Source organism: Mustela putorius, unplaced genomic scaffold (assembly GCF_011764305.1).
Source record: "Mustela putorius furo isolate JIRA1106 unplaced genomic scaffold, ASM1176430v1.1 tig00000196_pilon_pilon_pilon, whole genome shotgun sequence".
NCBI classification, from domain to species: domain Eukaryota; kingdom Metazoa; phylum Chordata; class Mammalia; order Carnivora; family Mustelidae; genus Mustela; species Mustela putorius.
The window spans coordinates 15,397,300-15,424,994 of record NW_025421310.1 but is presented as its reverse complement, the minus strand read 5'-3'; the positions used below and the strand labels follow the sequence as shown (position 1 = coordinate 15,424,994).

Sequence of the window (27,695 nt, the reverse complement as noted above, 5' to 3'; positions counted from 1 at the left end):
TGATTTAGGGAGGTGACTAAGTGATGACACAGAGAGGCCAATGCCATTGAAAGAAGATTCTTATTTACTTATATTTCCCAGGAGGGGTCATGCCATACCCCACTGGGCCACAGGGGTAGGTCAGGGGCTGGAGCTGGTTTGGTCAGGGCTGGAGCTGGGGGACAGCCTGGGCCACAGGCTTCACTGGGGTTTCTGCACAAAAGGCAAGGCCGGCAGGGAAAGCAGCTTAGAACTGGCTGATGTTGATAATGTCAGTAGGCTCTGGGCTAGAGGGGTGGTCTCTAGTGGTGTGTACCTGGTCCTGGGTGATTTAGGGCAGCTGGGTATGAGAATTAGGTTAAGTGGGTGGGGGGCTGGGGTGGGGGCTGCAGAGGTATTGGGATTGCTTGGTTTGCATATAAAAGGTGGGCTCCCAGCCCTTTGCCCTAAGAATTGTCTAGCCAGTCTCCCTGGCCAGCAAGGTTTTTAAGATGTCAGAACATTCTGAGACAGAGCAACGAACAGGAGGAACACACACTCCCCTGGCAGGGGCAGGAGGCCTCAGTCCCTCCCACGGGGACCTCTCTGTAGGGCTGCTGGGGTGTCCTCACACCGTGGCAGCAGACTTCCCCCAGAGCGAGTGATCCAAGGGCGAACCCAGCAGAGGCCAAAATGTCAGCTGACTAGTCAGCTGACCAGCTGTAGTCTGCTGGTCACACAGCAACCCTAATCCAAAGGCAGAGGGGATTCCGGAGGGTGGGAACACTGGGGGACAGGACTCTAGAAGCTACCTGCCTTAAACCCCCCATGTACCCCCCCCCCGGGGGGGCCTATCCCTGGACCCAGGCTTTGTGCACTCGGCCCCATACTCCACATCTCCCTGTGGATGTCTGACAGAGAGCCCACAGAGCGTCACGTGGCCAGTGCAGGGCTCCTGCCCACGCACCAGACACCGCCGACATTCCGCCTGCTCAGGCCGCAGTGTGATTACCCTTCAGCCTCCTCTTGATCTCAGCCAGTTCTGTTGGCTCCACCCTCAAAAATATACCCAGAATCCAGCCCCTTCTCACCTCCTTGGCCACTGCCCCTTGGCTTGCCCTTGGCCTTCCTAGTCTGTTCTCAACATAGTGAAAGTACCACAGTCCTCAAAGCTCCCCAGTGCCTCCCACCTCACTGGGAAAAAGCCAAACCCTCACAGCAGCCCAGGGGCCCCATTGCTCTTCTGACCTCCTCTTCTCCCTCTGTCCCCCTGCGTCCCCAGTCCAGCCACCCTGGTGGTTCTCCTCCACCTCCCAGCACCTCTGTCCTTGCTGAGGTACCTGCTTGCCCTCCTCCCAGGCTCCAGGGCTCACTCCACACTGCCTTTCAGTCTCACTGAAGCTCCTCTTTGCCATGAGTGTTCCTGAACGTCCCTACTCCAGATATGGCATGACCTCCCACCTCTCTTCCCTCTCTTATTGTTCCCCAAAGCAGTCATCACCACCTAACCTGCTACCTCGATTTACAGCTTTGTTGTTGTTTGGGGGGGGGGTTGTTTTGTTTTATTTTTTTGGTTTTGGGTCTTTTGTTTGGTTGGGTTTTTTGGTCTCTGCATGCTGGAAATCACCTTCCAGGAGGGCAGGGACTTCCATCTGTTTTGTTTTGTTTTTTCTTTTCTCTGCATACAGCTGGGGCTCAGTAAATGTCTTGCAGTAATGGTAGCATGAATGAGAGGCAGAAGATGGAAAACAAGCAGGAGGTGGTCAGAGACTCAGCAGTGATAAGAAAGGGAAAGAGAGGAGCCGAGATAGGAGGCGAGGGCGGACTCCCTGAGAATAGAAGGGGCTAGGGAAGCGGAGAGACTGGGTGGAGAGGCGGAGAGGGAGAGGTGAGGGGAACGGTGAAGAGGAATGGAGCTGGGGGTGGGGGGGGGGGGAGAAGACGAGGAGGCCGGTCCAGGAGTGGCGGTCGGACCAGGAGTGGCGGTCGGACGGTGACCCACGCGCCCCGCCCTGCGCCGCCCACAGGTGTCGGTGTGCCAGGAGATGCTGCAGGAGCTGCGGCACGCGGTGTCTTGCCGCAAGACTTCGCGTTCCCGCCGGCGCCGGCGCCCGGGCGGCCCGAGCCGGGCCCTGCTGTCGCTGCGAGCGGTCCGCGAGATGCGCCTCAGCAACGGCAAGCTCTACTCGGCCGGCGCGGGCGGGGATGGGGGCGGCGCGCACGGCGGCCCCCAGCGCCTCCTGGACGACCCGGGGCCGCCTGGCGGGGCCCGGCCCCTAGCGCCCACGCCCTGCACCCATGTGCGCGTCTGCCAGGAGTGTCGGCGCATCCAGGCGCTGCGGGCGTCTGGGGCCGGCGCGCCCCCGCGTGGCCTAGGTGCCCCCGCCGAAGCCACCAGCCCGCCCCGGCCGCGGCCAGGCCCCACCGGCCCCCGAGAGCTGGCTGAGCACGAGTGACCACGGGCGGAGCCGGGCTGGCGGCCGGACTGATTGCAGGGACGGGGCCCGCCCTAGGCCCGGGCCGCCCCCGTTTCCCCAGTGGACAAGGGACGGGACTTGTGCCCCCGGTACTCCGTACGCCGCGATTTTGCCTTCGGCTCGCGGTGAAGTCCAAGGCCCGCCTCCGGAGCCTGCCTGCGCCCCCTAGTGGACTCGCCGGAGGGTGCCGCGGACCCTGCATTCCGCCCCCGACTGCGGACAGGAGCGCAGAAACCGAGGACTTCAGGGGCCGGGGACTGCGGGGCCATTCCAGAAGCGGAAAGCAGTCCGCGAGGAGAGCCCCATCCTGGGACTGCTCAGGCTCCCCAAGACTTGACACAGCCCTCCCTACTTCTGGAGGAAGGGAGGGCTTCTGGGCAGATGGGTGTCCCCTGGCGCCCCTCAACTCTTCTCTTTCTCTCTTTTTTTTGGGGAGAAACCTCGGAATTTCTATGAGACACCCCCCAGGGAGGAGGTCAGTTGGGCCCCCATCCCTCCCCCTGCCACACACCCGGTCCCTGTTGGAATAAAAAAAAGAACAAAACCCCAAAACTGGGGATACCTGGGTCTCATTTCCTGGGGATGTGAGGGCATTAAAGGCTTGGGCTCTCCAGGGAGTCTGCTGAGAACTACACACTGGGTGGTCACTCCTGGACTCTCTTCACCCTTGGGCCCTGCCCTCAGGCAGCAGGTCAGCCTAGGTCCTGGCAGCTGGCCCCTCTCCACTGACCTTCTCTCAGGACAGAAGGAGGCTGTGACAGAGACCCTGAGACAGATGGAAAAAGATGCAGGGATCTGGAGAGGCGGAGACACCAGGGAACAGAGACACAGAAAGAAACCAGATGGGGTTGGGGGGTGGGGAGGGTTAGAGAACTGCTTAGTGTGGCGGTGCCTGGTGTGACCACACGGTGACAAGTGTGTGCTGGGGCCAGGGTGATCTGGTGACTTTTAAATTGTGAACATGTGTGTGTATGTACGCCCGTGAGGCCGTCTTCAACTGTCTATGGCTGTGACCCCGTGTTTCTGCTGAAAGTGTGCCTTCCCAACCCCCAAGAGAGGAAGTGAGAAATCCCAGTGATAGGGGTGGGGGGTGGCTGAAGGGCTGGTTGCGCAGGGAGAGGGGCAGGGAGGGGGTGGGTCTGCTTTCTGTCCCCGCCTTCCCTCCTTCCTTCCCCCTCTACCCCCCCCCCCACCCCCGTGCTCTGCTGGAGGTTTCCACTGGAAACTGCAGCTGAGAGAGGACGAGTGAAGGTCACACAGCAAGAGCCATAACGAGGCCGAGTAGAAGGGGGAGAGGTGGAGAGGTGGAGAGCGAGGAAGAGATGGGGCAGGGGTGGGGGAGAGAGAGATGGGGAGAGACTAGGAGGGGGCCAAGAGGGAGGGGGAGAGGCAGAGGGAGACACCGTGATTAGGTGAGATAGAATGGAGAAGGGGACAAGAGACTGAGACAGGCAGGGAGATAGATGAAGCAAGGAAGTTAGACCCCAGGGAACTGGTGCTGAGAGAAGCAGAGCTTGAGGTGAGGCAGAAGCTGGCTAGCGATGGGAAGCCGAAGACTAGATGGAGAGGGGAGGGGGCCGGAGCGGTGAGCAAAGCCAGAGGGAGTGAGACTGGGCTGGGAGTGGAGAGGCTGAGCCCTCCTCTCGGGCAGGCTGCCAGAATAGGGAACTGTCCGTTCAGCACCGGCATGGTGGGGACTGGTGCACACTGCCGTCTCCCTTGCGGGGCTTAGGCAGGCCACATCCAGGAGACCTCCTCATCTGGTACATAGCACCCCCAGTCTCCACTCAGCCCCTTCTGCGTCTCCGGCCCTTGCTGTGTGTGCCCCTTGGGGACAGGTGTGGGGGCGAGCTTGTCTCAGGGACTCTTTGGCCCCACATCTATTGGTCAGACTTTAATCAATGTCTCTGCCCTTGGGATAGACGCTCAGTCTGTTGAGGTGACTAGAATATGATTGCAGACGTTTTTGGTCTCTCTAGCTTTCTGTCCCCATACCATGCAGCTGATCTATGAGGTCTCTCCCCATTTCCGAGTCTCCCCACCCCTCCCTGTTTCTGCTCCATGTATCTCACTGGTCTTTATCTCTGAGTCTCCCCAGTTTGCCAAATGTGTCTCTTCCTGGCTCTCCATGTCCCTGTGGCTCTCTGTCACCTTCACGGAGTAATTCTATTGCTCTTATTTCCCTCCGTTTGTTTTTTTAATCTGTCTTTGCCAGTCTCCCTGCCTTTGTCCATTTGTATCTGCTTCTACCTGGTTCTGAACGGTGTCCATTTCTCCTCTTAAGTCTCTCCTTATGTCTCCCTCACCAAGCTCCCCTGTCCCTGTCCATCCCTGTGACCTTCCTAAGTCTTCCCTCCTCCCCACCCCAACTTCCGCAGAGCCTCGCGCTGGGAGCACGGTGCACAGTCATCAGTCTCACCAGGCTTGTGTCTGAGGTGGGAGTGCATAAAGGCGGACACAAGCCTGTATCTGGGGTGTCGCATGGTGGGACCGAGGTCTCCCTCAGCCGAACTGGAGAACAGGGAGAGAGAGAACCTAGAATCTCCTGGGATCCAAACATCTTTAGGCATCTCTGTCCCCCCAACTCCCTTGCCTGTGGTCCAGGCCCATCCCTGCCAGAAACAGACAAGGTGTAAGTGGGGGGTAGGGAGAGACAATATGTTGACAGATCCTCCCCCCACCACACACACTCCCAGGAAGGGGGCAGAATTGCAGAGGGGACCTGGGGGCCAATCACCTGGGCTAGAAGATATGGCTCCCCCCCTTCCCCAGTCTCCATGGAGACGGGCCAGGTCTGCAGGCCCAGCCTTCTTTGCTGCATATTCAGCCTCCCTATTACCATGGCAACAAGGGACAGCAGGGAGGGATGGGGATGGGTCAGAGTACAGGATTGGGCCGAGGCTCTGGGTGCTGGGGAAAGCCAGGGAAGCTGACTTCCTGTCCCCCTTTACTCCCAGGCCCTGTCTCCTTGTCCGTGTCTGTCTCTCTTCAGCCTCAAATCTGTCTCTCTGTTTCTCTTTATCTTTTTTTGTGCCTCATTCTGGTTTTTAGCCTTTCACATATTTCCCTGATCAGACCCTTAACCTTCACCCCCCAAAACACACATCAGGCCTACTCTGTGCCCCTTGCCTGTGTCCCCCATGCCTCCACTCCCACAGGTGGGGAGAATACCCACATTCTGAGGAAGCTACAGGGACAGACTTTCACTTGCTCTCTGCCCCTTCTATAATCCCCAGGGCAAGTCTGAGGTGTTCCTCAGAGAGCAAAGAGTGGGGGTGAGAGGCTGTGACTGCTGGGGCTATGACGAGTGGCTGATGGGGTGTTGTGTGTATGTGGCAGGCCTGGGTGTGTGTGTGCATACACACGCTGAGCTGGGACATGTGTGGCGTGTGGGTGGGGGCACTGGGGGGAGTGTTTGTAAGTGCAGCAAAGGTGTCTGTGCAGTGTGGGAAGTGGGGACGGTGTCATGAGATCTGTCTCTGGGAATTACTGTCCTGTGTGTGAGTCTGTGTGCACCTTTTCGTCTGTCATTCACAATCAGCGACACTTTGGCAATTGTGCCCTGTGGACTTCTGCCCCCTGGAGAGGAGTGTGGGTGGCTATGTGTGTGCTGTTGTGTGACTGCAGCAGGGACCACAAAGGCTCCTGGGGTGCATGGGGGGGTGCGAGGCCTATAAGCGGGTGATGGTACCGAGTGTGGGTACGTGTGGGTCTGTGGTTGATGGGCTGCATGGTTGTGGGTCTCTGTGTGAAATGATTCGAGGCCAGGTGCGGTGGTGGAGTGTGTGATGTGCACGTCTGTGAAGTAGTGTTCGCAGGGTGTGAGTCAGTCTACACGGCCATTTATGACCATGGTTGTAATTCCACTGTGATGTGAGGGGGGTGCATTTTATTTCCACATGTTGGTGAATCTCTGGGGTTGTGTGATGGGGTGTTGTGGTATGTGTGTGAGCATCTGCGCTGGTGTGTTTTGGAATGTGATGGTGAAACTGTGCCGGTGTTGGTGCTGAACGTGTGTGTCCTCCCCATCTGGGCTATCTGGGTGATGCTTGGGCGTGAGTGTGAGGCTTGATGGGGTCTTCTGGCTGCGATGGTTCTCCCTGCAGAATTCTGCCATTGTGTGTGTGGGGGGCACACTACTGAGAGGGCCTCAAGGCTCATTTCCCTTCTGGAGCAACCCTCCTCACTGTAGGGTCTTCCTTGCCTCGTAGGCGCCCTGCAGCTCCCCCTCCTGAACAACACCTCCACAAGGTCTCCAGCCCCCCTTCCAGTCCACTGTGTCCCTGGCCTTACTGTGGTGGTTTAAAGGAGTTCCACCCAAACCGGTGTCCACCTCCCCCAGCGCACCCTTCTCTCGCTGTGGCAACACCCCCACAGTGAGGGAATTTTCGGGGCCCTATCTTCCTCAGCGCCCCATTGCGGGGGTCTCCACGTTCTTCATTGCGGGGTCTCCGGGATCCCCCTTTCTGCGGCGCTCCCCCTTCTGGGAGGTGCCAACACTTTGCGGAGGCTGGGGGGCGGGGAGGACAGCTGCAGTACCGGGGGCGGGGCCGCGGACCATCCGTCAGGGCGGCGGCGCCCCTGATTGGCCGGCGCCGGCCCCCCCGCGGGCGCGGGCATATGAGGAGGAGGAGGCGGCAGCAGCCGCAGACTCTGTGCGGGAGGGCTGCCGGCTGGACGGACCCGCCGACCGAGGCGCGGGCGCTGCAGAGCCCCCCCCCCCCCAGCCCGAGCCCACGCCTGAGCCCGCCCTGAGGCCTCTGCCCCGGCTCCCGTCCCGCCCGCCCACCCCTCTCCCCCGGAGCCGCCAAGATGGGGGTAGGTGCTGGGGCCGGCCGGGCCGTGCGTGTGTGCGACATGTGGGTCCAGTGACATTGGGTATCTGCGGGGGGCGGGGGCTCCGGGACCCCTGCGCTCCGGGGACAGGTCCGCGGGTCCCGGCCCGTCGGTTTGGTTGTGCCGCTGGTTGAGCGTGTGCGCGGGGCCGCCTGGGGCCGTGGGGTCTGTGGCGTATGTTGGCGTGTCTTTGTGTGCGGGGTTCGTGGGGCACCGACCAGCCCTGCCTGACCTGGTGCGGTTGCACGCTCCACCGTATGTGTGCGTGTGCATGTGTGCGCGCGTGAGCTCCTGGCTCTGTCCGGTCCTGCCAGCACCGTCTGCCAGCGATCGTGTGGCCCAGGTTGTGTCTGGGTGTGTCTGAGAGCTGGTGTTTGTGTTTGGGGGTGTTGAAACCCCCTCTGCTTCCCCGGCCGGGTGGGGACAGGTCTGGGCTATGGAGTGAACACCAAATGACCTCTCTTTCTCCTTCCAGGCCTGGATGGGGGGGCTCCGCAGTGCGGCAGGTGGCCTGGGGATGTGTGTGTGTCCAGCCCCTAATCTGAGGAAGCTGATGGGGGGGGGGCGCTGGGAGAAGTAGGAGAGCAGTGGCAGGGAGATTTCGTGCCTGGCTGAGGGCGCATGTGTGCACATGTGGGGGGTAGGGGGTGGAGGGAGTGTATCATGCATGTCTGGCTATGCCCTTGCCTCTGTGTCCGTGTGTCCTTGTCTGTCTGTGAGTCTCTCCAGCAGATGCCGCCTCCTTCCCTGGCTGACCACCTGATCACCTCTGCAGCTCTGGATTCCTCCCTGCGTGTCTGGGGCGGGGCCATAGGGGGAGAGTGGGAGAAGGAGGTGGGGGGCTGGGCAGGAGGAAGACAGAGTCCGGATGGGAAAGGCTAATGGAGAGGGAATATGAGGGATGGGGAGAAAGATGGCGGATGAACACTGATAGGCCCAGGGATGGAGATGGGGGATGGGGCTGCAGATCTTTGGCTTGGGGTGGGTGAGGGGGGATGGGGAGAAGAAATGGGTGGGAGAGGACCCGGAGAGAGAAGTGGGGGGAGATGAAAGTTAGTGATGGCTTCCAGGTAAGTGGAATGGAGGGAGGTGTGGGCACATTGGAGGAGACTGAGACCGTACCCTGCAGGGAAGGAAGGGGATCATAAGGAAAAGAAGAGGGGACAGGAGAAGAGAGGCCTTTTAGACATGGGTGGCAGACAGAGAGACAGAACCCTATGGAAAGAGCAAAGGAAATCGGCAGGGCCAGACAGAGATGTTCTGAAAGAGAAAGAGAGAAAGGGACATTGATGCAGAGACAAAGACACACGGTCAGAGAGATATGCAGAGACGTGGGTGAGACAAAGACATGGAGAGACATACAGAAACAAAGAGAGAAGCGGAGTCTGAGATTAGGAGACCCAAGGACAGACATTTCCTATCCAGAAACCACCAAAGTCAGCCTGAAGGGTGGGAGGAGGAGGCAGAGAGCAAAAGGGGAGGTGGAGAGAGAGAGATGCTCAGAGAAGGCCCCAGACACTCTCAGAGGGGGAGGGAGAGGCTGGCCAAGGTGCAGAAGCTGCACGAGCTGGCGGATGTCAGGGGGAGGCGGATAGTCGAAAATGGTGAGGAGACGCAGAGACTGGCTGCAGCGAGACAGGCGTGTCCCCCACCCTCAGAGGTGCTCCCGCCCCACAGTGCGTCCATCTGGGCCTCCCGCCTTGACTGGGAAAGCCTCGGCTCCCCCTCCAACAGATGGAAGCCCGCCCCCAAGGGAGTCTGGTCATAGCAAGGGCAAGCAGGAGCCAAGGCTTGCCTGCCAGGGACTGGGGTGTCCCGGTCCCCTCCTCCCTCAGACCCAGGGGTCCAGGCCCCCAGCCCCTCCTCCCTCAGACTCAGAAATCCAGGCCACCAGCCCCTCCTCCCTCAGACCTAGGAGTCCAGACCCCCAACCCCCTCCTCCCTCATACCCAAGAGTCAGGCCCCCAGTCCCTCCTCCCTCAGACCCACGAGTCCAGGCCCCTAGCCCCCTCCTTTTTCAGACCAGGAGTCCAAGGATCCCAGCTCCTCCTCCCTCCAAGCATCAGCTTCCAACCTTCCCTAAGGTTCCTGGGGGGCGGGGGCTGCTGGTTTCCTTCCCAACTCCTGCCAGGCCCCCATCTCTCTCCTCTCCTGCTTTGTCCCTCATTTCTCTACCTTGACCCCATGACCTTCTATCTCCACATCTCTCCATCCGGGGGGCCACCCCTGTGGGGAGGTAAGGGCCCTCCTGGCCCAGGCAGTGGAGACGTGTCGTGCCTGTCCCCCAGGCCTCCGTGCTTTGGAGTCAGACGCAGTGCTGCCGCAGGGCTGGTCCGGGGCCAAGCCAACCCCCCACCCTCTGACACCTTCATAGAGACTGCTGGGCCTCCAGGCTGTGGTAACCCCCAGGCTCAGCCTCGGGGTCTGGGGGCAGACCGCAGGCAGCTCAGGCCTCTACAAGGTCATGAGGGGATTAGCCCTGAGCTGCCTGAGCCCGGGATCCCAGCTTGGCTCTGGGCCCACAGGATCTGTCAGCAGCCCTCTCCCAGCACCTGGCCTCACCCCACCCCTCCTGCCAGCCTCCAGGGACACTGTCTTCCCCAGCTGCCCAAGCCCCCCAGACTGGCACCTCCCTCCCACCCCTCATACTGCATCCAGGGCAAGCCAGGCCTGGGGCTTCTGTACCCCAAATCCCAGCCAGCTCCTAGTCTGTCCTCCAGAGACCTGACCTTGCCCATCCCTTGTTCAAAGCTGTCCATGGCTGCCGCCAACCCCCAAGGCAGAGGCCCACAGCTCGTCAGTCAGGGTCCCCAGGTCTGGCTGTGTCACCATGCACATAGGAGGCTGGCTCCCAGGCTCTTGTCCCAGCTGTGACCAACTGCTGCGGTACCCTCTCCTCCATCCCCACCGGGCCTGTGGGGCCTCCCAGGATTAGCTGGGTCCTCCGAGAGACAGAGACTGAGACACCCATGGGGTTGAGGACGGGGCCCAGGAAAAGTGTTGGGTAGAGAAGACTGGAAGACAGGGAGAGTGACAGAGGCAGGGAGACCTGGAGCTAGAAGGACAGAGATGCCGAGATAGACCCGAGAGAGACAGACAGATGGATGGACAGGAAGGTCGCAGAGTGAGACAGCCAGAGATAGACAAGGTGATTGAAACAGAGAGGTGGAGAGGGACAGACACACCAAGCATTCCAGGGAAGACATAGCTCGAAAGTTAAAGACAGAGACTCGTGGCAGAGAGAGGCGGAGAGAAGGACAGGGAAAGACACCGAGGGGATCCTCAGGATCTGAGATCCCACAACATGGCAACTTGGAGAGAGACACGAACCCAGAGAGAATCCGGAGAGAGACTCAGCCAGTCATGGGGAGAGATCGTTCGGGAGATGCAGACAGACATTGTATGAGACAGAGAGACATACAGAGCTGGAGATCAGACAGACGGACAGAATTATACAGAGACCCATGCTGAGAGGCTCAGATAGACAGACAGATGACATAAAGAGATGGAGACAGAGCAGGGAGAGAAATAGCCACAGAGAGACAGAGATGGAAAGATACAGAGGTAGGAGACAGAGAGACAAAATAGAACAGTAAGAGAAGGGAACAGAGACCTGGAGAGACAGATCCAGAGACAGAGAAAGACAGACATAGCAAGGGGAGGACACTCTAGGATCTGGGACAGGCCCAGGGAGGGGAAGAATGAGACACAGAGATAAAGAAACACCAAGTGACTGAAGGAGAGAGAGCCACAGAGATCGGCACAGAAACAGAGAGACAGAAGCGCAGACAGACCCAACAGAGACCCAGAGATAACATGGCACCAGAGGCGAGACCCACACATTCTGAGAGACAACCACCCAGAGACACGGGGTAGAGACGGGGGGTGCGGACGAGCCTGACAGACTGTGACCCCCAGAGCCAGCCCTGCCCAAGGCACACAGAAGCAGGCCAGGGTGAAGGTGGGCCCGCAGGGAGGGCAGGTGTCCCCCTTGTAACCCCTTCTCGCCCGCAGTCTGGTGGCTCTGACAGCTATCGTGTCGCCACCTCGCAGGACAAGAAAGATGACAAGGTCTCGCCCAAGAAGAGCAAGGGCACCAAAGAGCGCAGGGACCTGGATGACCTCAAGAAGGAGGTGGCTATGGTAAGCCCCACACTTTGTACCCACATCGCCTCCCAGAGCCAAGATATGGCTGGGGATGGGCCTCATGCTCTCAGGTCCTGCCCCAGGCCCCCAAAGGCCTTGGCTCTCACTGCCTCCCCCCAAACTCTTGTTCCTCAGACAGAGCACAAGATGTCAGTGGAAGAGGTCTGCCGGAAATACAACACAGACTGTGTGCAGGTGCGGCTGGGCCTGAAGGAGGAGGACATCTGGGAGGGGGGCTGGGGCCTGGACCCCTGAGTCTGAGAGAGGAGGGGGCTGGGGCCTGGACCCCTGAGTCTGAGGGAGGAGGGGGCTGGGGCCTGGACCCCTGAGTCTGAGGGAGGAGGGGGCTGGGGCCTGGACCCCTGAGTCTGAGAGAGGAGGGGCTGGGGCCTGGACCCCTGAGTCTGAGGGAGGAGGGGGCTGGGGCCTGGACCCCTGAGTCTGAGAGAAAAGGGGCTGGGGACCTGGACTTCTGGGTCTGAGAGAGGAGGGGCTGGGGGACTGGACCCCTGAGTCTGAGGGAGGAAGGGGCTGAGGGCTGGACCCCTGAGTTTGAGGAATGAGGGACTGGGGGGTCTGGATCCCTGGGTCTGAGGAAGGAGGAACTGGGGGTCTGGACCTCTGGTCTGAAGGAGGAGAGGCTGGGGGCCTGAGTCCTGGGGGCCTGCAGTGCTTGTGAAGTGTTGGGGAGCCAGGGTGGCTCAAGGAGGGTCCTGTGTGAGTCCTGTGTCCCCCAGGGTCTGACCCACAGCAAAGCCCAGGAGATCCTGGCCCGGGATGGCCCCAACGCACTCACACCACCGCCTACCACCCCCGAGTGGGTCAAGTTCTGCCGCCAGCTCTTCGGGGGTTTCTCAATCCTGCTGTGGATTGGAGCCATCCTCTGCTTCCTGGCCTACGGCATCCAGGCGGGCACAGAGGACGACCCATCGGGCGACAACGTGAGTGCCCACCACCCTGCCTTGTGCCAGGGCCTCGATATTTAGGGGTGCCCACCCTGCCCTGCTTCTGGCCCCTTCTGGCTTCTCAAAGTCCACTCATGGCTGTGTGGTGATCCCTGGGTGATCCCTCAGCGAGAGAGCCGGAAGTGGTCTTAGGAGACTGAAGCTCAGTAAAGCCAGGGAACTTCTCTGCCATATAGGGGTGGCCTTGGGGACAGTTGTCACCTGAAAGACTCCCCCCGCCAAAAAACTGAGTGCCCTCGTGTAGAGAGCCAGGCACACCCTCCAACGCAGTGGATGCACAGGGGATGCTGTTGCAGCAGACCCCATGCCTGGGAACACAGACCTGCATGCTGACCCCGTGGAGATCTTTGTACACGCATATGCACAAATGTGCGGAGTCAACACCGTCACGCCTAGACACGGACTCAGACACAGCTGCCTAGTTCAGACACACAGGCAGGGACACTGACGCAGATGGACAGACACAGGAAATCAGACATACACAGAGCTGCAGGCCCAGCCTGGGGACAGATAGACTGACCTGTGACTCAGGCAGAGACCAATCGTATTCCTAGACTTTGGAACCCAGGGTGCCTGCCTGGCCCATTTGGAGGTGTGTGCGACACTTGACCTCGGAGTCCTGAGTTCGAGCCCCACATTGGGTGTAGAGATTACCCCCCAAATAAATAAGAAAATAAACAAAACTTAAAAGGAAATTTAAAATGCACACAGGCAGAAAGACAGACACGGGGTCTCAGACCCAGGCAGAGAGAGACAGAGAGACAGAGATCCACACACAGAGACCTACACACAAACAGTCCCATCAGTTTAAAGCCAGGCACGCAGCCCAGCAGAGAGACAGACACATTGACCTGAGCGCAGGACAGACATGTACATGGATAATGTATGCTCAGCTTCTCAAACACAGGCAGTAAGATGGAGCGACACACAAAATCGAGAGACTGACTGACCTAGAGACACACGCACCCACGTGCAGAAAGAGGGGCCCTAACAGGCAGATGGACACACGGACCCTCGAGTAGACACAACCTGGGGTCAGGTACACAAATATGGAGCCCCCTGCCCCCTGTTGACTCGGGGCCCCCTTCCTGGATCCCACACCTCTTGGGCTGATCCTGGGAGGGAGCAGCTCTGAGGTGTGGCCCTGTTTGCCCCACAGCTGTACCTGGGTATTGTGCTGGCTGCTGTGGTCATCATCACAGGCTGCTTCTCCTACTACCAGGAGGCCAAGAGCTCCAAGATCATGGAGTCCTTCAAGAACATGGTGCCCCAGGTGAGGGGAGCTTGGAAGGGGGCGCGTGGGAGCAAGAGGTAGGAAGGTGGTGGTGAGGTGTGCCATCCAAACCCGGGTGGAGAGCGGGGCACTGACTCTTCTCCGTTGGGCCCCCAGCAAGCCCTGGTGATCCGTGAGGGTGAGAAGATGCAGGTGAACGCTGAGGAGGTGGTGGTGGGGGACCTGGTGGAGATCAAGGGTGGAGACCGAGTCCCAGCCGACCTACGGATCATCTCAGCCCATGGTTGCAAGGTGGGACCAGGACCTGGGACCCAACTCTGTCCTTCCTGAAGTGGCTCTGGGGTCCAGGCCCCCAGCTCCTCCTCCCTCAGACCCAGGGTTCTAGGCCCCAGCCCTTCCTCCCTCAGACCCAGAGCTCCAGGCCTCCAGCCCCTCCTGCCTCAGACCTAGGGGTCCAGGCCCCCAGCCCCTCCTCCTTCAGACCCAGGAGTCCAGGCCCCCAGCCCCTCCTCCTTCAGACCCAGGAGTCCAGGCCCCCAGCCCCTCCTACCTCAGACCGTGGCATCCAGGACGCCAGGCCCTCCTCCCTCAAACCCAGGGTTCCAGGCCCCCAGTCAATATTCCCTCAGACCCAGGAGTCCAAGCCCCCAGCCCCTCCTCCCTCAGACCTGAGTCCAGGCCCCCAGACCCTCCTCTGTCAGGTTCAGGAGTCTAGACCCTTAGCCTTCCCACCCTCAAAGCTAAGAGTCCCGCCCTCAGCTTTCTCCTCCTTCAGACCCGAGAGTCCAGGCCCCCAACCCCCTCCTTCCTCAAACCCATGGGCCTGGTCCCCACCCTTCGTCCCCCAGGACCCAGGAGTCCAGGCCCCTTGTCCCTACGCCCGGACCCATCAAACCTTAGAGCTTGGCGAGCAGTCTCTGCTTCCCAGCTTTAGGAGCCTCTAGTCCCCAGACACCACTCACTCACCCAGGCGTCTAGGCTTCTAGTTACGACCTCCACAGGTACAGCCTTGGCCCCGGTGTCCTCTGGACAAGCGCCCCCTGGCCCCAGGGCTGAGCCCTTCCTCCTTTCACCCACCCTCAGGTGGACAACTCCTCCCTGACCGGCGAATCAGAACCGCAGACCCGCTCTCCTGACTGCACCCACGACAACCCCTTGGAGACCCGGAACATCACCTTCTTCTCTACCAACTGCGTGGAAGGTGCGGCAGGGGGTCCCCAGGTTGGGGCGGGGCTGATCCAGACAGAGAGCTGTGTGTCTGGGACTCGGGGTCCCTCTGAACCTCGCCCTGACCCCACCCCCAGCTCAGCCTGCTCCCCTCTGGACCCACAGGCACGGCTCGTGGCGTGGTGGTGGCCACAGGAGACCGCACTGTCATGGGCCGCATTGCTACACTGGCCTCAGGCCTGGAGGTGGGCAAGACGCCCATCGCCATTGAGATCGAGCATTTCATCCAGCTGATCACCGGTGTGGCTGTCTTCCTGGGCGTGTCCTTCTTCATCCTGTCCCTCATTCTCGGGTACACCTGGCTGGAGGCTGTCATCTTCCTCATCGGCATCATCGTGGCCAATGTCCCCGAGGGCCTGCTGGCCACCGTCACTGTAAGGCTCGGACCCCCACGTTTGAGGGAGGAGGGGGCAGGGGGGCCTGAAAGCCACGTTCCTGAGCAGGACGGCTTGTGCCCCGAGGGCTGAGCCTCCGAGGTCTTGAATGAAGCAGATGGAAATCTCGGGGCACACTGCAAGGCACAAAGGGCCAACAGCCTGCCACATTCTTTTTTCTTTTTCTTTTTTCTTTTTTGAGAAAGAGGGAGGGAGGAAGCAAGAGGGGGACGGGGGAGATCCCAAGTAGACTCCAGGCTCAGCGCAGAGCCCGACACGGGGCTTGATCCCATGACCCTGAGATGGTGACCTGAGCCGAAACCAAGAGTCAGATGCTCAACCGACTGAGCACCCCGGGCACCCCCTCAGTCCTATCACTTTCTAAGTTAAGTTACATGATTAAGAAGCCCACCCCCGTGGGGCTCTCTGCTATCTCAGTTAGGAGACACATGACTCTCAATCTCGGGCTTGGGAGTTCGAGCCCCACGTTGGGTGCAGAGATTACTTAAAAATAAAATCTTAAAAAAAAAAAAAGGAAGTCCACCCTCATGATAAAAGGTCCAAAGAATACATTAAAATAGTTTAAAAAAAATAAAATAATGCCCCCACCGGCCCTGTCCCCAGTGGTCAGCCCCACCATAGAAGTGCATTGTCTACACAGCTCCCTGGCCAGTATAGGCGTATTCTAGCCAGTGGGGCAGTGCTGACGGCACATAGACCCGACCATCCCAGGAATTCTCTTTGTCTGCTTGGTGCTTTTTTTTTTTTTTTTAAGATTTTATTTATTTGAGAGAGACAGAGAGAGAGAATGCACACAAGCAGGGGGAGGACAGAGGGAGAGGCAGGCTCCCTACTGGGCAGGGAGCCCAATGTGGGACTTGCTCCCAGGACCCTGAGATCATGACTTGAGCTGAAGGCCGACGCTTAATGACCGAGCCACGTAGGCGTCCCACCTGCTTGATTTTTTTTCACTGAATATATCCTGCAGCATTTTCCCCATTAGCATGTTCAAAGCCAGGGTAGGTCAGGGGCTCTTTACCAACGTGGGGTCACACATACAGACGCCCCGCTGTGAGTCTGGGCACGGGCAGGTGGGCGGCACGCAGACTGAGCTCCCCAAGAGCCCCCTTGAGGCCTTGTCCAGCTTCTTCCCCCCAACCCACAGGTAGCCCCCCTACCCAGGCTTCCAGCAGCATCACTGTACTGATGGCAATAGAATAATTGAGTCCAGACCCCCGTTTTGGGCTCAGTTTTGTGCCAGGCGCGATGGTATTGAACCTCATCCTCACAGCTACAGGCGGTGGGGACTTGCTTTCTCGTGTATTATTTCTTTCTTTCTCTGTATTATTCCGTACTTTTTGTCCCGTGGCTTATTCACCCTTGCTGTCATTCCCAGATGTTTGGGTTTTCTCTCGTTCGGGATGGTTCTCAAGGCTGCCGCTGTGCACAGAGCAGTGGCTGGCTTTGGGGGTGCATGTCCAAGCCTATGAGTGTTGGTCTCTGCCTCAGGGTGGAACTGCCGGACAGCACCAGGCTTCCGAACGTCTGTCTGTCCTGTTGCTGTTTGATGTTAGGGCATGTTGTGGGTGCTTGCGGTGCTGGCGCGAGCCTGCTGCCTGGCTTCCCCCATGACTGTGATTGTGACCTCCCGCCCTCTAGGTGTGTCTGACGCTGACAGCCAAACGCATGGCCCGGAAGAACTGCCTGGTGAAAAACCTGGAGGCTGTCGAGACCCTGGGCTCCACCTCCACCATCTGCTCGGACAAGACAGGGACCCTCACCCAGAACCGCATGACGGTCGCCCACATGTGGTTTGACAACCAGATCCATGAGGCTGACACCACAGAGGACCAGTCAGGTGAGGCTAGGGCCATGGCAGGGACCACGGGGGTCTGGCCCCAAGGCCCTGTGACAGGGGACACATGCCTCCTTCAGGCACCTCGTTCGACAAGAGCTCGCACACCTGGGTGGCCCTGTCCCACATTGCTGGACTCTGCAATCGAGCCGTCTTCAAGGGAGGTCAGGACAACATCCCTGTGCTCAAGGTGGGTCCAGCTGCCCCCTTGACTCGGTCCTGCCTGTGGCCGTGGCCGCTGCCGCTGCTCTGCTCTGATGGCCCTCTGTCCCCACAGAGGGATGTGGCTGGCGATGCTTCCGAATCTGCCCTGCTCAAGTGCATTGAGCTGTCCTCTGGCTCTGTGAAGCTGATGCGTGAACGTAACAAGAAAGTGGCAGAGATTCCCTTCAATTCCACCAACAAATACCAGGTACTCTGGGCTGTCTGGCCTGAGAGCCAGCCTGGACTTCCAGGTCTCGATCATGCCTGTACGCGGTCACCTCTGCCCCACTGCCCCCTTGCTTTGGACAAGTTACTAACCTTCCAGAGCCTTGGTTTTACCATCTGTGAAATGGGAATGGCAGCATCCACCTGGTTAGGTGAGGAACAGGGTGACCCAGGAGTGAGAGCAAGGTCTCTGTCAGAGTGGGAAGCTGAGGAATGGAGATCTTTCTGTAGTGAAGAGGGGCCCACCAGAGAGCTCTCATTCATTCTGCAATCTTTGGTTGAGCCATCAGCTCATGTCAGGAACACGTGCTGGGACACCTGTGACACCTGTGGCAGTGAGTGATACAGTGGAGTCCATCCCTCTAGTGCTAGAAGACAGACAAAGCATGAGGAAATATAGAATATCAGAATATGCTGGCTGTGGGTGTCTGGGGCAAGAGTGTTCTAGACAGGGGGCACAGCCTGTGCAAAGGTCCTGAGGCAGGAGTATTCTGATGTCTGAACGCTAGCCAGACAGCTAGGATGGTGGAGCAGGAAGCCAGGGAGTGTGCTAGAGGCAAGGGCACTAGGTACCTGGGCAGGACCCATCGGGTTTGTGGGCCAGGGAGAGGATTCAGGTATGACTTTTCTTTTTTATGATTTTATTTTGTTTTTAAAAATATTTTTATTAATTTATTTGACAGAGATCACAAGCAGGCAGAGAGGCAGACAGAGAGAGAGGGGGAAGCAGGCTCCCTGGTGAGCAGAGGCCCTGATGTGGGGCTCGATCCCAGGACCCTGGGATCATGACCTGAGCCGAAGGCAGAGGCTTTAACCCACTGAGCCACCCAGGTGCCCCTCAGGTGTGACTCTTAAGAGGGACGTAAGCCACGGGAGGGCTCTGTGCAGAGGAACAGTGGGGCCTGACTCACATTTTTATTTTTTATTATTTTTTAAGATTTTGTTTATTTATTTGACAGAGATAATAAGTAGGGCAAGAGGCAGGCAGAGGTGGGGGGGGAGCAGGCTCCCCACTGAGCAGAGAGCCCAATGCGGGGTTCCATCCCAGGACCCTGAGACCATAACCTGAGTCAAAGGCAGAGGCTTAACCTACTGAACCACCTAGGCACCCCTTGACTCATGTTTTTAAAAAGAGTTTCACTGAGATATCATTCATCTATCCTAGATCGCCCACATGAAGTACATAACTCAGCGTTTTGGGTTGTTCACAGATACGTGCAGTCAGCTCCACAATTATGGAACTTTCCATCACATCAAAAAGAAGCCTCGCGCTCCTTAGCGCTTGTTCCCCTCCTTCTCCATCTCTCTGATCCCCCAGCAACCACTCGTCTACTTTCTGTCTCTCTGCATTGGTCTATTCTGGACATTTTGTATAAATGGAACCCTGAGACACGTGGGGTTTTGTAGCTGGCGTCTTCCATTTCGTGTGATGTTCTCAAGGGTCACTTCCGCTATGGTGTGTGTCGGTCCCCCAGACCTCTCCGTGGCTGGGCAGTGTGGCGTAGCCCACACAGGCCCGTTCGTTGGTCCCTTTATCTGCCGATGGATGCTTGAGTCCTTCGCCCCTATGCACTACCATGTGTGATGCCACTGGAAACTTCCCACACACGTTTCCTTGTGGCCAAACTTTGGCTGTCTCTCGGGTGTGTGCTTGGGAACGGGTGTGTGCTTGGCTCACAGAGTAACTCTACCTTTTGGGGGCTGCCACACTGTTTGTCAAAGTGGCTGCCCCGTGTCCCACTGACTCACCTTTTTAAAGGCTCCTCCTGGCTGCTGTGGGGAGGAAGTACTATGGGCTGCGGAGGGCAACAGGGAGCCTCGGCATGGTAGCGGGTGGCTGGCCAGGGAGGTGGGGGGGAGGTAAGGGGAGGTCAGAAGCTGAGTGTATTGGAGAGGGGAGCTGGGCAGATTTGGTGGTGGGTCAGATGTGGGACAAGACACTGGGCAAGACAGGGAGAGAGAGATGTATCCTAAGGATGGCCGAGATTTCTGCGAGCGAGCCCCACGGGCTGAAACATCTGTGAGACAGACAGAAATGGGCAGCGGGGAGCTGCGATCTCTGGGAGAAACTCCAAGAACCAGATGGAGATCTCTTGGGTAGAGAGTTTGGGGCAGAGAGTTTTGCATTCTGGGGGAGCCCCCGCTGTGGTCTGTCCCGGCCCCCATGCTCTGGGAGGGTGGGGGCCGTCCTCTCCCCGTGCTGGGTCCCGCCAAGGCTCAGGCAAGCCGGCCCTCGGCCTCTCCACAGCTCTCCATCCATGAGACTGAGGACCCCAACGACAACCGCTACCTGCTGGTGATGAAGGGAGCTCCCGAGCGGATCCTGGACCGGTGTTCCACCATCCTGCTGCAGGGCAAGGAGCAGCCACTGGATGAGGAGATGAAGGAGGCCTTCCAGAACGCCTACCTCGAGCTCGGCGGCCTGGGCGAGCGTGTGCTGGGTACGCACCTCGGGAGGCGCTGACCTGGGGCAGGGGCTCAGCCAGCTTGCAGAGTCGGGGGTGCAGTCCTTGAGGGCATGGGGAGGGGTGTGAGGCTGCCCAGAATCTGGCTCAGAATAGGGCCTCCCAGAATGTGCTGTGAATGAATGAATGGATGAAGAGGGAGTGAGTGTATGAATGAGACAAGGCTTCTTTAGAGGGTGAATGTTGACAGCCCCACCGGCCGGGGCTCTCCTGACTGCAGGGATCCTAGCAGTGCAGAGCCATGGACCGGGAGGGCAGCTGTCTGGGGCGGGAGCCCTCATGCCCTCACCCCATCCTGCCGTCAGGTTTCTGCCATTACTACTTGCCTGAGGAGCAGTTCCCCAAGGGCTTTGCCTTTGACTGCGACGACGTGAACTTTACCACCGACAACCTCTGCTTTGTCGGCCTCATGTCCATGATCGACCCACCCCGAGCAGCCGTCCCCGACGCGGTGGGCAAGTGTCGAAGCGCTGGCATCAAGGTGTGGCCTGGGGCAGCAGGGGGTCGGGGGGGGTGGGGGCGGGCCACTCCAGGGGTCGCCAGCAGTAAGACTGGACCATCCCTGCCCAATGCCCACAGGTCATCATGGTTACGGGTGATCACCCCATCACGGCCAAGGCCATCGCCAAGGGCGTGGGCATCATCTCCGAGGGCAATGAGACAGTGGAGGACATCGCTGCCCGGCTCAACATTCCAGTCAGCCAGGTCAACCCCCGGTGAGGCCCACCCCCCCGCTTCTGGCTCTTAGCATTTGGTCCCACGCCCCCTCCACATTCGAGGATGGGCCGGGTGGGGCAGGGCTGCCTCTGAGCTTGGCTGTTCACAGCCTTGTGACCCTGAGCAAGTCACTTACACTTCCCGAGCCTTGGTTTCAGAGCCCAGTCCTCCCACCTCTCCTGTCTGTGGGCTCAGCCAGCCTGGCTGTCTGTCCATGCTTCCCCACGTGTCCTGACCGGCCCTCTGCTCTTCCCAGGGATGCCAAGGCCTGTGTGATCCATGGCACCGACCTCAAGGACTTTACCTCAGAGCAGATCGATGAGATCCTGCAGAACCACACTGAGATCGTCTTCGCCCGCACGTCCCCCCAGCAGAAGCTCATCATCGTGGAAGGCTGTCAGAGACAGGTGGGCTTGGCCTGAGGCCTCCTCAGAGGAGGGGGCTGTGACCCGGATGAGGGGCTGGAGCCAGGCCTCTGGGTGTCACCCTCACCCACTCTCCCTCCAGGGAGCCATCGTGGCTGTGACTGGGGATGGTGTGAATGACTCCCCCGCCCTGAAGAAGGCCGACATTGGCGTGGCCATGGGTATCGCCGGCTCGGATGTGTCTAAGCAGGCAGCGGACATGATTCTGCTGGATGACAATTTTGCCTCCATCGTCACAGGCGTGGAAGAGGGTGAGTTGGCCGGGGAGGTCCTGGAGACTGGGGTTCCTGCAGGAGGCCCCTAGAGGGGCAAGAGGAACCGGCCAGGGCTGTGGCGGAATGCGTAGTAGGGGGACACCAGAACCCTTCCGAGCCGCCTATGGAGCCTGAAACTAGTCCTTTCCGTCCTTCATCCCCGAAGTGGGGCTGGGGGCTCCCTGGGGACAGGGCTGAGCTGACGCATTTCTGGGGCCCAGTCTGGTGAGCAAGGCAGACACAGAAGCATTTTTAAAACCTGTAAGTGCAACCATGGGGAAGACCAGGGTCCTTTGGGAGCCTCATGGAGGTCCCTCGCCAAGCCTGGGGTCGGGGTGAGGAAGCTTCTAGAGTAGACAGGAATCAGCATACGGAGTCCCAGGAGCCAAGCTGGAACGTTCAAGAAGAGTAGTGCAGGGGGAGGGAGCTGTTGGCTGAGGGACAGAGCGCACACAGGCGAGGCGCTGGGAGGTTGCCCGTGTGCTGGGCGGGACCTGGCGTCTGGGGCTTGGGATACCGAGCCCAGGCTGCAGAGCCCATGGCCACCACCGCCTCCTGACAGGCTTTAATGAGGCCCCAGATGGAGCTGGTTCACATTTAATTTTATTCTGATCATCAAAGCAATTCCTGATAATTATAGGAAATGTAGACAAGCATTAGGAAGAAAATTGGAATTACCCCTAACCTCACCATCCAGAAATAATCACTACTCCTGCTCTGTACATTCTCCTCCCGCTCCTCTCTCCCTTTGGCAGTGTCCCCAGGGTAAAAAAAGAATGCATGATAAAAGAGAATGCCAGCAGTAAAGCTGAGCCTAAAGTGACAAATGAGATGACCTTATCCCTTGCCTCCTGGTCCTGGAAGACACCGTGGGTAAACCTTTCTTCCTCCCCAAGATGTCTGTGTGTATGAAAGGCATGACCTTGTGGGATCACCGGTCACACCTTCCACACTTATACTGGGCTCCCACCTTGTGCCTCCTGCCTGGTGTGGGACAGACAGCTGTGAGCAGAGCAGACACAGTCCCTCCCCTGCAGGAGCCAGGAGGGGCAGCTTTAGACAAATTAACACACGGATCGTGACATAACACACATAGATGTAAATTGCAGCAAGTGCCGAGAAACTCACAAGTGGGACGCCATGGCAGGTAACAGCCGTGGCCCTATCCACATCGGGCAGGCAAGGCAGGCCTCTCAGAGGTGGGAAACACAAAGAAACCCACAAAGTTTAACTTCCAGTAGGGGAAATTCAGGTATACCGCAGAGCAAAGAGCATAGGGAACCCCCATGTTCCCATCCCCCAGCTCCCTCACCACTCACGACCCCTCTTGTCTCAACACACACACTGGATTACGTTGAAGCACACTTCAGTCCTCATTGCCTCCATCAATACCAGCCGTTTGTGGAAGGCCGAGCACAGCAGGAACAGGAAAGAGCGGGTCTTACTTTTACACAAAGGTGATCCGACCATTTGTACCACTAGGCAGCCTGCCTTTCTTTTTCCATGTGAATGACATACCTTGTTACTCATGCCTCTCAGGGCACCCTGGAGGATACGAGGAGGTGCTGGCTGCGTTAGTCTTTACCTTTTATTTACTTTTTAAATTTTAAATATTTTTTTATTTATTGGGGGGGAGGGGCAGAGGGAGAAGCAGGCTCCCCACTGAGCAGGGATTCCCAAGACGGGACTCGATCCCTTGACTTCGGGATTGTGACCTGAGCTGAAGGCAGATGCTTAACCTGCTGAGCCACCCAGCCGCCCCAGCTTCTTTTTACTTTATACACACTGGACTGATTGAGTTTGTATCGAGAGAGGACATACGTCCAGTAAGCTGGGCAGTTTGCTGAATTTTTACACATGTACACACCCAGGCAACCACCAGACCCCGACCAAGATAAGGAACATTTCCAGCTCCATCAGGTTCCCTCCGGCCCATAGCTCCCTGCCCAGAAATAGGCTGTACCTTGACTTTGAGCCCCATGCAATAGTCTTGAACCTCGTGTGTCAGTAACTTGTTCCTTTTCCTTGCTGGGCAGTATTCTGTTGTAGGGAGGGACAGTAGGCCGTTCATTCATCCACTCCCATGCTGGTGGCCATTGGGGTCGGTTCTGGGTTTTGGTGATGGGGACTAACGCTATGGTGAACCTTCTCATACTTGTTTTTTGGTGGGCATAAACACTCCTTTAAACCTGGGAGTAGGATTTCCAGGTCAGTAGAGTGGGGGAGGGGTGTTAATTTTAATACAAGCCGCCCAACAGCCTTCCCAAGTGGCTATTTCTCAGGGCATCGCAGTGGGTGTTTGTGCAGGAAGGTGGGCAGGTGGGAGGGTGGATTGGAAGGAACAGGGTCCAGGGTGCCCGGGATCTGAGCCTGCCCCTGCCACAGGCCGCCTGATCTTTGACAACCTGAAGAAGTCCATCGCCTACACGCTGACCAGCAACATCCCTGAGATCACACCCTTCTTGCTGTTCATCATGGCCAACATCCCCCTGCCTCTGGGCACCATCACCATCCTCTGCATCGACCTGGGCACTGACATGGTGAGTCCCAGCCACCCTCTGGGCCCCATGAGGGGAGGGTCCCCCACTCCCAACTTACGCAGCCTCTCCTGCCCAGGTCCCTGCCATCTCATTGGCATATGAAGCTGCAGAGAGTGACATCATGAAGAGACAGCCCAGGAACCCCCGCACGGACAAACTGGTCAATGAAAGGCTCATCAGTATGGCCTATGGGCAGATTGGTGAGGACTTGGCGACCCCACCTGGTTCATGGCTGGATGCCCAGTGCCTGGCCCACAGTGGGCACTCTGGAATCTTCTGTTGGATGAGTGGGGTGAAAGCAGGATTTGCTGCTGGAGGTTTGGGAATGACTGGCAGATGCAGGCAGAGGACAGGCCTGGGGGGTGCATCCGGGGGGCAAATGGGACACCAAGGGGCAGATCAGGATTGGCCCCAGGTTGGCCACCTCAGAACCCACTGCTCCACCCTCCTCCGTGGTGGGGAAGACAAGATCTGACCATGAGTGGTCTGAGGGCAGGAGTGAGCCCCATCCCTTCCCTCCTCACTGCTGCTGGAGGTGCATGTGTAGAGCCTTGGAGATGCTGAGCTCCCCGTTGCTGGGAGTATGCCAGAAGGCAGAGGTTTCATAGTGGTGGTCAGAGGCCCGGGGAGATCATTCCAGCATTGGGGAGCCTGTCAGACTGAAATCCCGGGGGTTCTCAGGGACTCCCTGATGCTTATTAGGGGGCCTGGCTCTGGTGGGAGAGAGCCTCCCGGTGAGTCCCGCCACCAGGTGGCGCTGCCGGGGTGCCCGCTGGGAGCTGGGCATGCGTTCTGGGGTAGCTGCCCCCCCTCCCCACTGTGGAGTCTCCTTCGAAGGTTCCCTGGGCTGGCCCCGACCCGAACCTCTCCTCATCTCCTCCCCACCTCCAGGAATGATTCAGGCTCTTGGTGGCTTCTTTTCCTACTTTGTGATCCTGGCAGAAAATGGCTTCTTGCCCAGCAACCTGGTGGGCATTCGGCTGAACTGGGACGACCGCACCGTCAACGACCTGGAGGACAGTTACGGACAGCAGTGGGTGAGCGAGCGGCCCTACGGCACTGGTGAGGGGGCTGCCGTCAGCGCCCCTGCCTGCAGCAGGCAGGAGCCCCCATCCGCTGTCCCAGCCACGGGATGGGACTGCCTCCTAGGATGGTCCTTCTGCCCGGGGCTCAGGCCTCCTGGCCCTCTCAGCCCAGCCTACCAAGGTGCCCGCCACCTCTGGTCTCGCTCTCCCCCACCTGCCACAGAGGGGAGGCCCCATCGGGACAGAGCCCCTGCCCCCCACCCCAGGGCTGGTACAGGGGGTGCAGACACGGGGCACGTGGGTCCCTGGTTGGGACCTGGCTGTGGCGGTGCTGACGGCCACCCTGCCTGCTTGTCATCGCTGCTGCAGACGTACGAGCAGAGGAAGGTGGTGGAGTTCACATGCCACACTGCCTTCTTCGTGAGCATCGTGGTCGTCCAGTGGGCTGACTTGATCATCTGCAAGACCCGAAGAAACTCTGTCTTCCAGCAGGGCATGAAGTGAGGGCCGGCGGCACGAGGCTCTGTTCTGTCCCATCCATGCATCTGTCTGTCCCTCCCCACGTGTGCCACGCGTCCGTCTTTGCCCCTGAGTGATTTCCTCTGAGTGGTCCCATCTATCGTGGATTCCTTCTGTGTGTCTTTCCGTGTGTGTGTGTGTGTGTGTGTGTGTGTGTTGGGGGGGCAGGGGTGTCACTACTGGGGTCCCCTTCCCACGCCTGTCTGTGTGTTGCTGTCTCTGTCTGTCTGCCTTTCTCCTTCTGTTGCCAACTCTCTGTCTCCTGTTCGTCCCTCTGTGCGACTCCTGTGCGACTCTGGGGCTGTCTGTCTCTGTCCACCTCAGGCTGTGCCTGGCTCTGGGGGACTGGGGGCTGGCTCAGGTCCTCTGAACCAGCCCCGCCTGTGCCTCCAGGAACAAGATCTTGATCTTTGGGCTGTTCGAGGAAACGGCACTTGCTGCCTTCTTGTCCTACTGCCCTGGCATGGACGTGGCCCTCCGCATGTACCCGCTCAAGTAAGTGCCCCTCACCCTCCTGCCTCCTGCTTCCTGCCTCCCACTCCGGGAGCGTCCAAGGAGCCTTCCCCATGGGACATCCTCCTTGGCCCCACGCGGATCTCAAGCCTCACCTCTCCTACTGTCTCCTTGAACCATCCACCATCACAGTCCCTGTTCTTCTTTTTTCTCTAAGATTTTATTATCTTTAAGTCATCTCTGCACCCAACGTGGGGCTCAAACTCACAACCCCGAGTTGGAGAGCTGCCCGCCCCACCGACTGAGCTGGCCTGGTGCCTCCGAGTCTTTGTTCTGATGCCCCGGAGCCCTCCCCTATGGACATTCTCGCAGGGGGGCCCCTCCAGGCCCCAGTCAGCAGCCTCAACCAGAGGGCAAGGGAGAATTCCCACCCCCCAGGGCAGCCTTCCTGTTCTCCAGACTTGGCTTCTGTGCCCCCAGGATGGCCGCTCACCCACAACCCGCTGCTCTCCTGTCTCTGCAGGCCCAGCTGGTGGTTCTGTGCCTTCCCCTACAGTTTCCTCATCTTCGTCTATGACGAGATCCGCAAACTTATCCTGCGCAGGAACCCCGGGGGTGAGGGGGCTCCCCGGGTGTGGGGCAAGGCTGGGGGGGGCAGGGGTGCAGTTGGGGGGCGGGGGGCAGGGCGCTGTGCCAACCTCTCTGTCTCCCCCATGTCCCTCCTCCTCTCTTCCTGGCTCTACGGTCCCCCTCCTCTCGGTCTCTGTCCTGCACCCTTCTCCATGTCTCTTTCTCTTTCTCTCTCTTTGTCTCCAGGTTGGGTGGAGAAGGAAACCTACTACTGACCTCACCGCCCCCCCACATCGCCCATCTCTTCCCTGCCCCCCAAGCCCAGGACAGCCCCCACCAGTCCTCCCATTTTGTATTCTGGGGGAGGGGCCCTCTCTCCCCATGGCCCCACCTTGGCCCCTACCCCCTCAATTTATCTCCTGCCTCCCCACCGACCCCCCTCTGGCTGGCTTCTCTCTCCAACCCCTCCCGGCCCCCTTCTCCCCCCTCTCTTTTCTGTGTCACTGTTCCTCTCCCTCTCCTCTTCCTCCCCGTCCCCTCTGCACCCCCTCCCTGGGCTCTTTTTTACTCCCCCTAACCCCCAGCTGACGCCATCTCTGGTTCTGGACAATTATCAAATATATCAGTGGGGAGAGAGAAGCGTGTGTGCGTTGTGCTTGGTTTCTGACCCTGAGGGTGGGGAGCGGGTGGCTTCCCCGGTGCTGGCATCCATGGCCGGTGACCCACACAACCCCAGGAGCCACAGAATCATGGAGTCACCAAGTCATCGGGTTTTAGACCCAACCGAGGTTACAGGGAGAGCAGCTTCAAATCACTGGGCAGTGGGATTATGGGATCAGGGCAAAGGAAGAGAGGCAAACTCAAAGGGGAAGGGAGGGTGACAATGCTGGTGACAAAGATGACAGTGGTGATGATGGTGATTTCACTGAGTGCCCTGAGTTGTTCAACCTTTAAGTGCTGTGTTCTTCTGTCACTCTTTTTTTTTTTTTTTTGAGATAAACTTTAAGTGCAAAATCTTAAAGGCACAAGGCACAGCTCAATGATTTTTAAGATGACATTGTGGGGCCCCTGGGTGGCACAGTCGGTCAAGCATCAGACTTTTGAGCTCAGCTCAGGTCTTGATCTTGGGGTCATGAGTTCGAGCTCTAGCCTACTTTAAAAAAAGGGGGGGGCGCCTGGGTGGCTCAGTGGGTTAAAGCCTCTGCCTTCGGCTCAGGTCCCGATCC

General features: G+C 58.7%; 2 protein-coding genes across 4 annotated transcripts in view; both read left to right on the top strand.

The window, feature by feature from the left end:
* GRIK5 (glutamate ionotropic receptor kainate type subunit 5) overlaps positions 1-2,987 on the top strand; it is a 50,991-nt gene extending 48,004 nt beyond the window's left edge. For all 3 annotated transcript variants that reach the window (XM_013064008.2, XM_004767740.3, XM_004767741.3), the window contains one exon: positions 1,986-2,987. In XM_013064008.2, the coding sequence (XP_012919462.1) occupies positions 1,986-2,414 (429 nt within the window). In that variant the 3' untranslated portion in view covers positions 2,415-2,987. The remainder of the gene's footprint in view (positions 1-1,985) is intronic.
* Positions 2,988-7,136: 4,149 nt separating this feature from the next.
* On the top strand, positions 7,137-27,108 carry ATP1A3 (ATPase Na+/K+ transporting subunit alpha 3). The gene is made up of 23 exons (XM_045077228.1): positions 7,137-7,253; positions 11,325-11,414; positions 11,553-11,612; positions 12,155-12,358; positions 13,542-13,655; positions 13,773-13,907; positions 14,700-14,817; positions 14,949-15,217; positions 16,877-17,075; positions 17,153-17,262; positions 17,350-17,484; positions 19,750-19,942; positions 20,272-20,447; positions 20,546-20,682; positions 20,940-21,090; positions 21,191-21,359; positions 23,748-23,902; positions 23,979-24,102; positions 24,794-24,939; positions 25,297-25,427; positions 25,840-25,941; positions 26,423-26,514; positions 26,716-27,108. The coding sequence occupies exons 1-23, from the start codon at positions 7,248-7,250 to the stop codon at positions 26,742-26,744; spliced, it is 3,045 nt and encodes a 1,014-aa protein (XP_044933163.1). The 5' UTR covers positions 7,137-7,247; the 3' UTR covers positions 26,745-27,108.
* The last annotated feature ends 587 nt before the right edge of the window (positions 27,109-27,695 follow it).

Coding starts and splice junctions, on each gene's coding strand:
- ATP1A3 (XM_045077228.1), top strand. Junction 19,943..20,271: donor CCTGGGCGAGCGTGTGCTGG/GTACGCACCTCG, acceptor TCCTGCCGTCAG/GTTTCTGCCATTACTACTTG. Junction 21,360..23,747: donor CGTCACAGGCGTGGAAGAGG/GTGAGTTGGCCG, acceptor CCCCTGCCACAG/GCCGCCTGATCTTTGACAAC.